The sequence below is a fragment of the Setaria italica genome, chromosome IV (genome assembly GCF_000263155.2).
Source record: "Setaria italica strain Yugu1 chromosome IV, Setaria_italica_v2.0, whole genome shotgun sequence".
NCBI classification, from domain to species: domain Eukaryota; kingdom Viridiplantae; phylum Streptophyta; class Magnoliopsida; order Poales; family Poaceae; genus Setaria; species Setaria italica.
Window position 1 is genome coordinate 20,761,420 of NC_028453.1, and position 13,988 is coordinate 20,775,407.

At 42.1% G+C, this 13,988-nt stretch overlaps 1 protein-coding gene across 3 annotated transcripts; it reads left to right on the forward strand.

The window, feature by feature from the left end:
* The first annotated feature begins 347 nt into the window (after positions 1-347).
* LOC101782687 (cryptochrome-1) lies at positions 348-6,238 on the forward strand. 3 transcript variants are annotated; one of them, XM_004965359.4, is made up of 7 exons: positions 351-587; positions 694-1,222; positions 1,992-2,213; positions 2,513-3,228; positions 4,240-4,714; positions 4,808-4,848; positions 5,966-6,238. In XM_004965359.4, the coding sequence occupies exons 2-7, from the start codon at positions 907-909 to the stop codon at positions 6,029-6,031; spliced, it is 1,836 nt and encodes a 611-aa protein (XP_004965416.1). In that variant the 5' UTR covers positions 351-587; positions 694-906; the 3' UTR covers positions 6,032-6,238. The 3 variants fall into 3 exon arrangements, with proteins under 3 accessions (XP_004965415.1, XP_004965414.1, XP_004965416.1); XM_004965358.4 differs by having other exon boundaries at positions 348-587; positions 4,246-4,848; XM_004965357.4 differs by having other exon boundaries at positions 350-587; positions 4,240-4,848.
* Positions 6,239-13,988: the final 7,750 nt, after the last annotated feature.

Genomic DNA, 13,988 nt, shown 5'->3' on the forward strand with positions numbered 1-13,988 from the left:
TATTTATAAATTTTTATTATAAGTTATCTGAAAAAGCAAGTTTGCCACGGTCGGAAAGGAATACAGAGACCTTTGCCTGTCTGAAAGCACCGGCAATGAAAAAGAATTAAGCGAATACGAATATTGCTTGGTATCGGTTGCCTCCGTAATCAGATTACGGCCGAAAAAACACGAACCGAATGGCACCTTAGATTTCAAACGAGCCTACCAAGTGAATTAAAAAATTGAGAGGAAGTAGCAGCTGGGCAGTAGCTAACGCGAAGTTCAGCGTATCTGGCGCGGTGGCGCCGACTCGAGCAACCATGGTTAATTTATTAGACCGTTGGTCCCCAGAAATAGCAAAATCAAGATGGGTAACCGATGCAAGCTTACTCAATTGGGGGTGGGCTATCAGCTGTCTTTCCCAATTGGTCCCCGCGTGATTTGCCTCTCGGCCATGGGAGGTTAGCTCGGAGCTGACAAATAGCCCGCCACTCTCCATCACTAGACCGACCCCCACCCGCACCCCGACCTCCATGCCCGGTCGCCCACGCTGGACTGCTCGCCGAGCTCGTGATCCTGCTCTCGTCGCCACAAGTTGCGATTCGGTTGGTGCCCCCCAAATCTTGGATTCTTCCGCTTCGCCACCGTCCTGATCCGCAAATCTTGTCGCCTACCGGCGTCATGACGGCTTTCCTTCCCATCTTGTTGCAGGGTCTCTGGTCCGTCTGGAGCAGCCATCGGGATCCATCCTTCGTCCTTGATTCATACTTGCTGTTGGGACTTGTGTGCCGATTTCTCGGGCGGTTCCATGAGATGCGCACGGGCTGTGTTCGACGAAATGGGCGTTAGAAGTTCTGGGGCATGGTAGTGGCCGTCCTTGGGCTGGTCATGGGGGATTGAGAAAGCCGGTATTGGATCTTGAGCATGTCCAGGTCAGAGAAGACCGTTGTTTGGTTCAGGAGAGACCTCAGGATTGACGACAACCCGGCTTTGGCCACCGCGGCGAAGGAGGGCTCTGTCCTCCCTCTCTTTATATGGTGCCCGGCTGACTACAAGCAGTATTACCCGGGAAGGTGCTCTAGGTGGTGGCTCAAGCAGTCACTTGGCCACCTCCGGAAGTCGCTGGAGTCACTTGGGTGCCCGCTCATCCTGATCCATGCTGAGGATAGCACTCTTGCAGCTCTTTTGGAGAGCGTTCATTCCACCGGTGCCACTAGAGTGGTTTATAATCGTCTTTATGGTAATGTTACTAACCTCTTATATGATTTTTCGTAAGAATTACTTCTTTATTAGTGTTGCTCTTTGAAACATTTCACTTTCAGTGTTTCTATGTTGAAGCTTGATTCACATTGTCCTTTGATTACATATTCAAAGCTTTCAGCCTGTTACACTGTGTAGCTTTAAGTCAATTATGTACATTGCACTGTGTTCATCTGGAGATGATACAAGTGGAATAGTTGGCGAGTTGTAGCTCCAAAGCTTTGGAATTAAAACTTGTGCTCATGTCAGTTGTGGACTTGTGGTTTACTGTCTTCCGCTAACAATGATATTGCTAATGAAATTTACTAATGCTAAATATGTTAGTGCAGTAAAAATTCTCTATTTAATCACTTTAATAATTCTTATCATAGACTTTAGCTGAAAGACATTAGTTAGTGTTACCAATTTCGCTTATATTTGGAGACTATGTAAAAGATCCAAATTCTTAGATTAAGCAAGCAAGTGTTATAGAGAAAAAAAATGCAAACAGTAATGTGCCATAAGTCTTTCCTGAAATTGCAAACAGTAATGTGCCATTTACAAAAAAAATGCAAACAGTAATGTGCCATAACAGTAATGAAAAAACTCTGCTTACTGAACTTTACAAAATTGAGAAACAAGTTAAACATCTTCGCCAAGCATACGTCTGCAAAGTTGGCATGGAGTTTCAGTGTTGAAGTTATCCATTGCTCTACTCAATCACCACTTACAGTTTCTGATCCTATTTATTATCACTTCGAGAACTGTAGACCCTATTTCACTTGTGCATGATGACAAAATCAAGAATGAGCTTTCAGCCCTTGGAATTTCTGTCCAAAGTTTCAATGGTGATCTACTTTATGAGCCATGGGAAGTTTATGATGAGAATGGGCAGGCATTCACAACCTTTAACATGTACTGGGAGAAATGCATGAACCTGCCACTTGACATATCTCAACCTCTTGCACCTGTGAGGCTGGTCCCGGTGCCAGGTAACTTTTGGCCATAGCATCATCTTTTCATTTGTTGAACATTATGCAATTTCTTATTTCTCTGTACTACATAGAAAGTTTCCTCTTAGTTTTTGTTCTTCTATATATGCAACTCGTTATTAATGTTAAGGAAGCAGCTTGATAATGTCGAAGACAGCTTGAGGTAGTTTTTGAAGTGTTACTCGTTTCACATATGCAAATTAAGTTATTTCTTCTCCAACTATTTAGATTCAGTGCCTCTCCAGTCAACAAATGACCATACTTCTGCTTTACTTTTTAATATTTATTTTAAAATTCAGGTATAGACAATGTTCGTGGTTGTTCCATTGATGATCTAGGTCTTGAATCTAGTAAGGATGAGGAATCAAGCAATGCTTTGCTAAGCAGGGCATGGTCTCCTGGCTGGTGCAATGCAGAGAATACGCTTCAGGAATTTGTGTCTTACGGTCTCCTGGAATATTCAAAACATGGTATGAAGGTTGGGGGAACTACAACATCATTGTTGTCACCATATCTCCATTTCGGTGAGTTGAGTGTAAGGAAGGTTTATCAACTCGTTAAAATGCATCAAGTCAAGTGCGAAAATGAAGGAAAATCTGAAGCTGAGGAGAGTGTTCAATTGTTCTTACGATCAATTGGTTTTCGGGAATATTCACGTTACTTGTGTTTTAACTTCCCTTTCACACACGAAAGATCATTGCTGGGTAACTTGAAGCATTATCCCTGGAGATCGGATGAGGACCGCTTCAAATCTTGGAGACAGGGAATGACCGGATACCCCTTAGTAGATGCTGGCATGAGGGAACTCTGGGCTACTGGTTGGACACATAATAGGATAAGAGTGATAGTCTCAAGTTTTGCTGTAAAATTTCTACAAATACCATGGATTTGGGGGATGAAGTACTTTTGGGACGTGCTTTTGGATGCGGACCTAGAAAGTGATATTCTGGGTTGGCAGTACATATCTGGGAGTTTGCCTGATGGCCATGAGCTCAGCCGTCTTGATAATCCAGAGGTATGGAGTTACAAGAACAATGCACTTTAGCACCAAATCTTATTTGATATGAAAGCAATATGGCTCGGGATAATAGATTGATTAGGGTGCAAAGCACCGGGGTTACATATATAGGCTAGGTTCTCCAGGGTTTATAGAAATATCACCAATCAGGACATCCTAGCCTAATAGGATAACACCCAAGGCCCATAGGGCCTGCCAAGCTAATCTGTCTAACATGATACATAAAGTTGCTTGTAGACATGTTTATATGGAATCCGGGACGTTGAGTTCATGACATAATTCATAGATTTGCCTTTTGTGGTGATTACTGAAACTATTCTTTTCTGAAAAAGGATTTGCAGACACTATAAATTTTTATTTAACGCTGTTCATTTTTCAACTAAAGGATGCTCAATAAAAATGGCACAACTATTTTTTCAGAGCTTGAAGAGTTCTGAAAGAAGTGTAGTTGGTAGTGAATGCTAAATTGAGGCAATTGCAGCTTAGCATGGTTGGGTTGGGTTTATTAGTGTGTGGGGTTTTCATCCTACCCGCCTAGGCCTGAAAAGTATTTTTAGGGGTGCAGACCAGTTTGTTTTTAATTTTTCAGTGAAAACACAAAATTTTCCTTAGGCTTAAATATTTTGCTTCTTGTAGGCTATTAAACACGCACAAGATGCGTTGTCCCTTGGGTGTGTATGGGATTAATGGCTGTGTTTTTTTGGTAGTTTCTTTTTGTCTGCCACAGATAATTTTGTCTCATTAATTTCTGATCTGTAAACTTTTCATAATTCACTATCGGTTTATGATGGATCTATTCATAAAAGTTTATGGCCTTGTTGCAAATTTTGTTAATTTGCAATCCGCTTTTGTCTTGCTGATGTCTACCTGTGTTGAGATGAGTCATAATTACGTACCAGTTCTCTTTTTTATGTTTTTGTGTAATTTTGACAGAAGTCTATCTATACCGAGGACTAACTATTTTATCAAAAGAGATGTTCACTGGCCTTTTGTTGTACGCAAAACTAGGTTCAGGGTCAAAAGTACGATCCAGATGGTGAATATATAAGAACTTGGATTCCTGAACTTGCTAGAATGCCAACAGAATGGATCCATTGCCCATGGGATGCACCTAGCTCTATACTAGAAGTTGCTGGAGTTGAGTTGAGCTTTAACTACCCGAAGCCCATAGTAGAACTTCATATGGCGCGGGAGTGCTTAGATGATGCCATCTCCACAATGTGGCAATTGGACACAGCTGCAAAACTTGCTGAACTAGATGGCGAGGTTGTGGAAGACAATATGAATAATATCAGGAGTTTTGACATCCCAAAGGTTGTATTGAAAAAGGAACTATCTCCAAGCACTTCGTCCATCTATCAAAGGATGCCATCTAGTAGTGGCCAGAAGAAAAAGTTACAACCTATGGAAGTGACGAATGCCTCAAACATGGAAGACACAGGCTCTACAGCTAAATCACAAGTGTCAAGGAAAAGATCTAGCGGTGATAGTGCATTCAATGTTCCCTCGTGTTCATCTTCATTAATCATGCATTCACGGATTCCTGATCCTGACAGTTGTTTTGTTTTGTATTCAGACTACCTCCAGCAAAAAGCAGAAAGAAATGGAGCTGGTAAGGTAAGTTTGATTATCTTTACTTGTAAACAACAATTTCACATGAAAATTCATGTGAATTGTGCCATATTATCCAGCTTTCCATCATGTAAGCAAGCATAATGATCTGGTCTTAATAACTTAAAGAGCAAACATCCCGTAATGTTAGCACAAATCAGTATGAAAGCCATCCTCTGCCACACTTCTCTCCTTCGTGAAGTTGAGGTACAGTACACTGCATGGAGAACTAAAATAGCTAATTGAACTTGAGGCCAAAGAACGCAATCAAGTAATTGGTTATTCTTTAAAGGTAGACAATAGGTTTTGCTCCTAGTTGACAACTTCTCTACAAATAAATAGCTTACGGAAAATCATCTAGGCGCCACTGCTAGGCATGTGTAGTTAAAGTAATGCATATCACTATTTCACTGCTTCTATAGTTTTATATCTTCAGATCTTAATTAGATGCCAAATCCACACGGGGTTCAATGATTTGTGATAGTTTGCCATCTCTTCAAAATAGCTATGCACCTGTACCACCTTCAAAAAGCATCAAAATTAAATAGCATTTGGTGAAGGAAAAGCCTTGACAGATGAAGAGAATTCCTTACCCTTCTTAAATTTAGATTAAATTTCACAAAACTATTTGCATCCAACTAAGAAAACGTACATCTCTTGTGACAAGTTGTAATTTTTTGTTACTAGGGCACAGTTTCAGTTTTGGTTAGATGGTGCAAATAGTTTGTGTTTCGAAATTTACTTGTAAATTTAATTAACCACTAGAGCACACAATGTGAGTCTCTGATTTAAACATTATAGCATTTGCAAAATGCATGTGGTATGTTTATGTAGGGATGATCCCATCCTCCTATCCTGATTATATGCATGTCCGTTTCAAATTGATACATGGTTTTTTCTATGCACTTAGATATATATTCTGTCTAGATGTATAGCATAATCTATGTATCTAGAAAAGTCAGAACGACTTACAATTTAATATATATTATGTCTAGATGTATAGCATAATCTATGTATCTAGAAAAGCCAGAACGACTTACAATTTAAAACGGAGGGGAGGGAGTACTTTATAGGAGAATGGTATCGCGTTCTTATAGACATCCAACTTATTTACTCTTTGCAGGTTGAAGATAATGACAGTGAAGATAGTGGTACGAGTATCTCTAGGCCATCCAAAAGAGCTGCTTAGCCGTACCTCATGGCAACGGATATTGTAAATCTGTAATAAGAAATCTTTGCCGTCACAAGTTTTTTCCCCCATCTTGCTCCGTTTTGTAAAAGCTAATCTGTAATTTACAATTAGTTTGACGCTTGCTACCTTTATATAGCTATAGGAGGCAACTTTGTCGTTCCGTGATGTATGTATCAGCTGGCGGACATAGCATAGTTCGGGCCACTCGTGGGGCAGTGTCTGAGTTTTGGGGTTGTGATGAATGTCTCTTGTGATGTTGTCGGTAGTGTGGGCCTGTGGGGATGGGTTGTGATCAAAGGCTCTGCCTCAAAAGGCATCAAAAGGCAGTAGAAGGGGCTTCCTAAAGCGGTCTAATTGCCTATTTCTTGAGGTTCTAGGTGATTTTGAACCTTTGACTTTTGGGAAGTCGAAGCCCGAGCTTTTGGCTTTTGGGGCTATTTGGTTTTTGACATCCAAAAGCTAGCGTTCTAAAAGCTCAAACAAGCATGGCTTAAATACTCTAGAGATGACTTTTTTTTTGGACGGAGGTAAAAAGAGTTTAATGTTAAATTTCTTTTATTTATTTATCGAGGCCTTACAGGTAGGCGCACCTAGCTACATTTAGACGTCATATATTTATATTTATGGACTCTGAAGGCCACTCTCTGAGCCCGTCACGTTCTTCATTGACGTAACCACAGGGTACGGTAAAACTAAGGAGAAAATGGAGTAGAATTTACTAGTTGATTCCTAAGCACGACCGACAGGCTGACCCGTCACGTTCTTCATTGACGTAGCCACAGGGTACGGAGAAAATGGAGTAGAATTATAGTTGATTCCTAAGCACGACCGACAGGCTGACTGGCTGATTATTGCCTCCAGTAGAAGCGCGCAATTCGTCACCCCCTCAGACCAGCTGGCAGTGAAACTTATTTTTCATTAACGATACCCACAATATGCAAAATTTGATGAACCACGGACTAAGGACAACGATTATTTTTCCCATCTTATTGTATATCGCACAGAATGGGATCTTAAACGACGCATCGTCCATCGGACCCATACAGACCACTTCCCTTCTCGCTCGCAAGCTCTTTCTCCACAGAGCGGCCACGGCCGCACGTTCCTTCTTCATAGCCGGGCACAAACAGCCCCCCCCCCCCCCCCCCCCCCGGCTTAGGTGTGGAATGCTTGCTTAACTTCTATATTTATCTTGTTTCTTATATAAGAAATCTTTTGGTCTAAAAAGATACCAAAAGTGTCATAAACACATTTTTCCATTATAAACTGGGATTTAGGATGCTCAAGTGACGAAAACCCTTAGTCATTAATCGAGCGTCATAAACCGTGACTACTGACGTTACGTCGTTATATCTATGACACTTATGAAATGTCAACAGAAACGTCATAAATTTGGCTCTTAATGTTTTGCCACGATGGACACAATGTAATGTGGCATCCGATGTGGCATGACAATTGTGACAAATTGTTTCGTCATAAAATGAATTTGGCCCAGTTGTTGTTGGATCGAGCCCAAATTTGTTCCCTCGAGCCAATGTTGTTCCGATAGTCCAAAATTGATTCTGGTAGGCCCATTTGTTATTGGGTCGAGTCCAAAAGTTGTGCATATTATTTTTGACCCTTTTAATTCCGATTTATGAATGAAATGCACTTTGGCCCTATTATATGTGGGCTATGTACACTTAAGGCAGACATAAATTTAAGTAACTGGGCCTGATAAATAGTTGATTTCAATTCAATTCCAATCCGGTTGGCAAATAGTAAACACAACACACATATTTATGTATACAAGAAAAAAAATTATTGTTCCCCATCAAGATAACCACTACTATATTGTTCATCACAGATCACAAACTATTACAAGATAACTGTCTCACAAAGAACAGAGATTAACAAAGCTGCATCTAGGTCATAAGCTCGAGAGACAAAGTAGAGCATTGATCTTAACCTCTTGCAGAGGTTAGCAGTTGACGAAGGAGTGCTTTAGTATTTTGTGCTACCTTCTTCAAATTCTCAATCTCAGCTGACTGCAATTTGAGAGTTGATTCTGAATCTCCTATTTTCTTCTTCAAGGTAGCTAACTCTTGCTGGTGAGCAAGAAACCATTGTCGAAGTTGTATCCCATCTTGTTTGTTGGTGTCAACTTGCTCCTCATCAACACTGCCGCATGAGGATTTGATAGAGCTTCTTGAGTACTTTGATGCCTCATCAGGTTCTTGTTTTGCAAGAAGTAGCATTGATTTGAGAATTTCCATCTAGCAACAGTGGATCCGAAGTCAGATTGTGATCTTGTAATTAATGTAATCCTACTAGTACTCATACCATGTAATCCTACTAGGACTTTTACCTTGTAACCGACTAGTAATCCCACTCCTACCTTGTAACTGACTAGTAATCCCACCCCCTAGAGTATATAAAGGAGGGTAGGGATCCCTAGATCGGTAAGCCAAGATGTCATAGAACTACAACAGAGGACCAAATCCTCAACACCAAACAACACCCAAGCGCAGGGCGCAATATACAACACCCCAAACAGGACATAGGGTATTACGCTACTCTGACGGCCCGAACTTGTATAAATTCGTGTCTTGTGTCATCACTTTTGCTTTTGAGTTCTAGGTCTGACGATTCCCCACCAACCAATCTACTACCTCGGGATACCCCTCGATATATTGCCGGGTAAAAAACACCGACATCTAGTGTACCAAGCAAGGGTGATCATCGAGATCATCAAGCAAGCTTGAAGGACCTGACCATCAAAATCAATCTACTGTTGCGTCTTTTGAAGTTCTACGTCAACCAATCAGCAGCTGCAATCTACACGCAACAAATCCAATTGATGGAGTTAACAACCATATTGGAGTTGCCGAATCATGACTGGCTTCTGCCCCATCCTACAGTATGTTTCCAAGTTGACCCGATCAATTGGATTCCGAATCAAAGTCAATCGTAGAGCAAGCGAGAACCACTCCGCAACAAATCCATCTCCAAAAGCTTCTACAATGCGGAACGGCGGAAGCGTAATCGAGATGGAGTACAACATCGAGCCAGAGTCCTACCGGGAATCAGTTTTGGTACTCAAGTCCGAAGCTAGCGTAAGCAGTCAAGCACCCATCTCGTCGAGTTTTCCACCTTCAAAGCTGAACTGATGCACCATGAAAGACCACAATCAGATATTATTATGTTGTTTGGTGTCCCTGGTAATCAAGGGGAAAAGAAAAGCAATTTTGAGGGATTTGTACTACGTACACACAAAAAGCCACCACGAAAGTAACAGATTGATGCTATGTGCACATCAAAGAAGTTACCAGAAACTTGCACTGTGACAAATCGGCTGCATCGACTCGCCAATGACTACTCGTCTCGACTAAAAAACTAGTCGGGGTAGACTTCACACCATTGACAACTAGTTGAATCAACTCCGACCAGTCGGCTTCATCGAACAAACGTCATGGCTTCATCAACGACCACCACGTCTTCGTCGACAATCGTCCATGAATCAAGTTAAGTCACTTTTTTAATAATTATTTTTTCTCTAGCTTGTTTTCAGCATGTACCTATCTGTGTACGTCTCTTGACAGGAATTACCCTTCAGAGCTACACTTCGCCAACTACTCTTGGGGCATGTGAACCAACAGCCATGGGCTTAGTACACCAAATTATAGAGACTATAGCCACGGGTTTTGTGCATTGAGTTTTGGAAGCTCCGCCAATAGGCTTGGTATATCGAATTTCGGAGGCTACAGTCACAGGTTTGGTGCACTGAGTGCTGGAGGCTCGTAGCGGCTACACCCTAAGGAGGCACAAATCCTATGCGCAGTAACACACGCTCTCCTCGCCAAAAGGAAGAAAAGTCTCAACGACTACTTTACATGTAATCGTGTAGTTTTTTTTTGTCGCAATGATGACTACTTATTTTAAATGTCTTCTCTTAGCGGTTGTTAATCTACTCGAGAAGAACACGCCTCAATTCGTGAAAGCCTTGGATCTTCTATCATGCCCAAACGCTAGGACGCGAGACAAATATCTCCGTAGCAGCAGTGCCAGTACGCGTACACGAGACAAAGATCTCAGACATAGTGGCAATGTCTAAATAGGGACTGGGAGCCTAAACGTTATAGGCTAACTACTCAGGAAAAATGTGACCGAAACAATAGCATGACACACAACATTTACATTACATTCATCGCTGAATAAATTTCATTAGTTTCAATATTACACAATATGCTACATAATGTATGCGTCTTTTTTTTCAGGTCAAGCTTCGGCGATGACTCTCTAGGACGCTTAGCGTACCTTCAATGGTTTCGCTAGCTCCCAAGCTCAGGGGCTAGGCGCCAATTACTACTTGAAATATTTCCATGGCTCAGCTAGCTTCCAAGCTCGGGGGCTAAGCGCCAAATAACTACTCAATGTGGCTTCTACGGCTCACCTGGCGCATAAGGTGCATAAGGTCAGGGGCTGGACGTCGCAATACAACTCGGATGATGACTTGCGTGAAGACTAAAGACCCTTGGATTGATTATTTAATCATTCCAAGGCTCAGGGGCAGATAAGCTACACCCAATAGTTGATTTTTTTAGGATAAAGAAGAAGATTCAAGATTTTATTGACCCTTAGCATGATTCTTCGATTCAACCTAAGGCTCAGGGGCTACTCCATATGGAGTGCAACTTCTGCCGCCCTCCATATCACATTCCAAAGGTGAAGATTAAAAAATCAAGATGATCAAGGGCTTGAGCACACCATAGCCTCATGGCAGCTTTGAGGACCTTTGAAGATTCAGCTAGATAAAGTACTCAAGGAGCACTATAACTACTCGGCGAGGATCTAAAAAGTACTTGAAGACTGCTACATTCGACTATGAAGCGCTCGGGGGCATGTCGGGGATAGATCCCCAGTACCCGCAAGGAAGGAAGATGGACTCCTACTAGGTTTCCTTTGTAATCCTACTAGTACTCATACCATGTAATCCTACTAGGACTCCTGTCTTGTAACCAACTAGTAATCCCGCCCCCTGGAGTACATAAAGGAGGGCATGGGTCCCTATATTGGTAGGTCAAGACCTCATAGAACTACAACAGAGGACCAAATGCTCAACACCAAACAACACCCAAGCGTTGGACGCAATATACAACACCCCAAATAGGACGTAGGGTATTATGCTACTCTGACGACTTGAACCTGTATAAATCCATGTATTGTGTCCTCACTTTTATATTCGAGTTCCAGGTCCGATGATTTCCCACCAACCAATCTACTACCTCGGGATACCCCTCGGTAAGTTGCCGGGTATAAAACACCAACACATACCTCCCCCACACTTGGAGTTTGTATTGCTGGGCAATACAACTCAAGTGTGTAGTGTTGAAGCTATCCTTCAAAATTGTTCCCTTACCAAAACATACCAAGATGTTATAGTTGATGTAGCTCCCATGTTCTTAGGCATCACATGTCCATCATTCTTTTTAATCTCCACCTAAAATGGTTAGTGATGAAAATACCCAAAGGAGAGTTTATCCTAAAGACATGTTCTTGCTTTTATTCGGAAGGGAAAATTCTATGATAATCCGGGCTATCTCCTGGCAGTGCTTTGTTTATGATACCAAGCTCGACCATGGGAACTTCCTCTTGCAGCTATCATTGCCGATGTCGTTCCCTTCTCACGACCAACTATTGATGTGTCATTGAAGCTTTAGCTGCAAGGTTAGCACCACAGTGCATCCATGAAATTTGCAATGTTTATGATAAACATATGCATCTACAACCAACCTTCTAAACTTTTTGCAAGAGAGGACCTTAAGGTGGTTGTAGCCCTCGTGCGTGCTCGGGCATAAAGCGTGGCTGACTCTGGACAGGCCTTAAATGAGCATGGTCCTTGTGGTAGTTCAAGAATGAAGCTGCCATGCTCATCAATGGAATCCTTTCCTTCACACTCCAGAGTCGGCATCTCACAAAATTCCATGGCCCATGTCTCCATCTCAAGAGATCATTCATCGTGGAAGGTTAATGTTGATTCTCGATCGTGGTCGAAAATAATACAATACGGGCCAGCGGGAGGAGGCTCAAACTTGATCGAGGGTGATGATGATCATTCGTCTTCACAAAGGTGAAGGGTTTCTTTCGAGTCATACTCTTCGGGAGCGGCAGATTTTGCGACCTCAAAGAGAACGGGCTTGGATGATATGAACGGATATACATGCATCATCTTCTCGAGCAGGTTTTGCTTGAGAAAAGGCTTTGCCATTAGATTTTCTAAGCAAGAGGCGGCGGAAGCGGCTTTCCTAAGCTTTTCATATAGGCTCCCTTGAGATGCACCATCCAGGTGGAGTTTTTGTAATGGGTAGCCTATGAGAAGATCAAGATAGAGGATATCAAAGATGTGGAAGTCTAGAATGACCTCGATTTTGTCTATTGTGAGTGGCATGACACTTGTGACCCCCCAACATTCAAGGATGTGTCCAAAGGGACAACTTTTAAGGAGCTTGTCAGATGGCCTTAGCGAAACATTACCCAAAAGAATGTATGCTATGTGCCAGGGCATCATATTGGCCTCCATGATGGGGTTAAGATGGGCTTCCGGCAGTTCCCTTTATAGAACAAGGAATGATCATGGAGGGTGAACTATTCCAAATTGCTTCGGAAAAGTATCTCACTCCATCTGACTATTCCTCCTCCATTGCCTCCTTGAGAAATGCTTTGTTAGGAGGATCGGGAGGAGAAGGAGGTACCGTAAGCCTAAGGGAAGATTCTGTCCAGGGACTTCTAGGTGGAGAGATATGGACAGAAGAAGGTTTCTTCCCTAAATGGGCATCGAAGAAATTTGAGGTGTTTCAATGGTTTCTAGATGGATCACCCTCAAATTGGAAAGGAAACTTTGGAGGTTGAATTTCTTATTCCTCCGATGTTCTTGGTTCGAGCGAGGGTTTTATAGCTGAATCTGAGGATGTGGAAGGTGAAGGATTAGATTCGGCCGCTTGAAGATCCTCATGACTCATCTTATGATCTTCTTGGAGGGGTTTGGGCTCAACTGCGAAGGGGGTGTAGATACTATTTAGGATTTTCCTACCTTCAAACAGAGCCTTATGGAGAAATGACCCTCCAGTGATGCCATCGAGATAATAGGTAGAATCCTTATCGAGACCCTTATAAAAGTTGCAAAGCAACAAAGATTCGGGTATTGATAGGACAGGGCAAGATTGCAGTAAATGTGAAAAATCTAAACTAAGCTACGTGATGAAGACATCACCATGATGGATACGCATGAGCTTTGGCCTTCTCCAAGTTACAAGTCGTCACCAATTTGGTCTTCGCGTTTGGTTCAGATTCAGCTGACCACCCTGACGGAAACGGCGATATCTACTTCATACGACAATGAAACAAAGTGTTCTTTGATGCGTTGGCAAGAAGATGACGAAGGCTTTCATTTGGTTCTGGTCCTAGCTCCAGAAATGTCCTGGATCAGTCTGTGTGACCAGGATAAGGTGCTACATCACCAATTTTGGGCCACGTTACACCCGGTTTTGAAACAAAACCAAGTGCTACCTATATGTATGTCAGGATCTAGTTTCATACATATAGTGACATCATTAGTGAATAACAACAACAGTATCACGTAAAGGAATATAAATGATGAATTACATGTCTATTAGAGATATACAGCTTAATCTTGGAAACGGAGGCTCCAAACTTCATAGGCAATCGACTGGGGGTTGGGTACGCCTAGCGCTTAGCATCATCTTCAAAAAACTTCACACACCTTCCTCTTCTGAGCAACAGTAAGCAAGAGTGAGTATACTTATGGTTGGTAGTCAGCAAGGCCACAAGAAATAACCAGAATAATAATTAAAGTCCATCTTCAAGTTTATTAATCATGTGAGGGTCTAGGCCATTCTTGACCGTGAGCATGGCTGATATATCGGTTTTACACTCTACAGAGGTTGTACACTTTCAC

What these genes read in the sequence shown, in the direction of transcription:
- LOC101782687 (XM_004965357.4), top strand. Translation starts at nt 907, where the DNA reads ATGTCCAGGTCAGAGAAGACCGTTGTTTGGTTCAGGAGAGACCTCAGG. An exon ending in GGTTTATAATCGTCTTTATG is followed by an intron (nt 1,223 to 1,991) that starts GTAATGTTACTA and finishes CGAGAACTGTAG; the next exon opens with ACCCTATTTCACTTGTGCAT. An exon ending in GAGGCTGGTCCCGGTGCCAG is followed by an intron (nt 2,214 to 2,512) that starts GTAACTTTTGGC and finishes TTTAAAATTCAG; the next exon opens with GTATAGACAATGTTCGTGGT.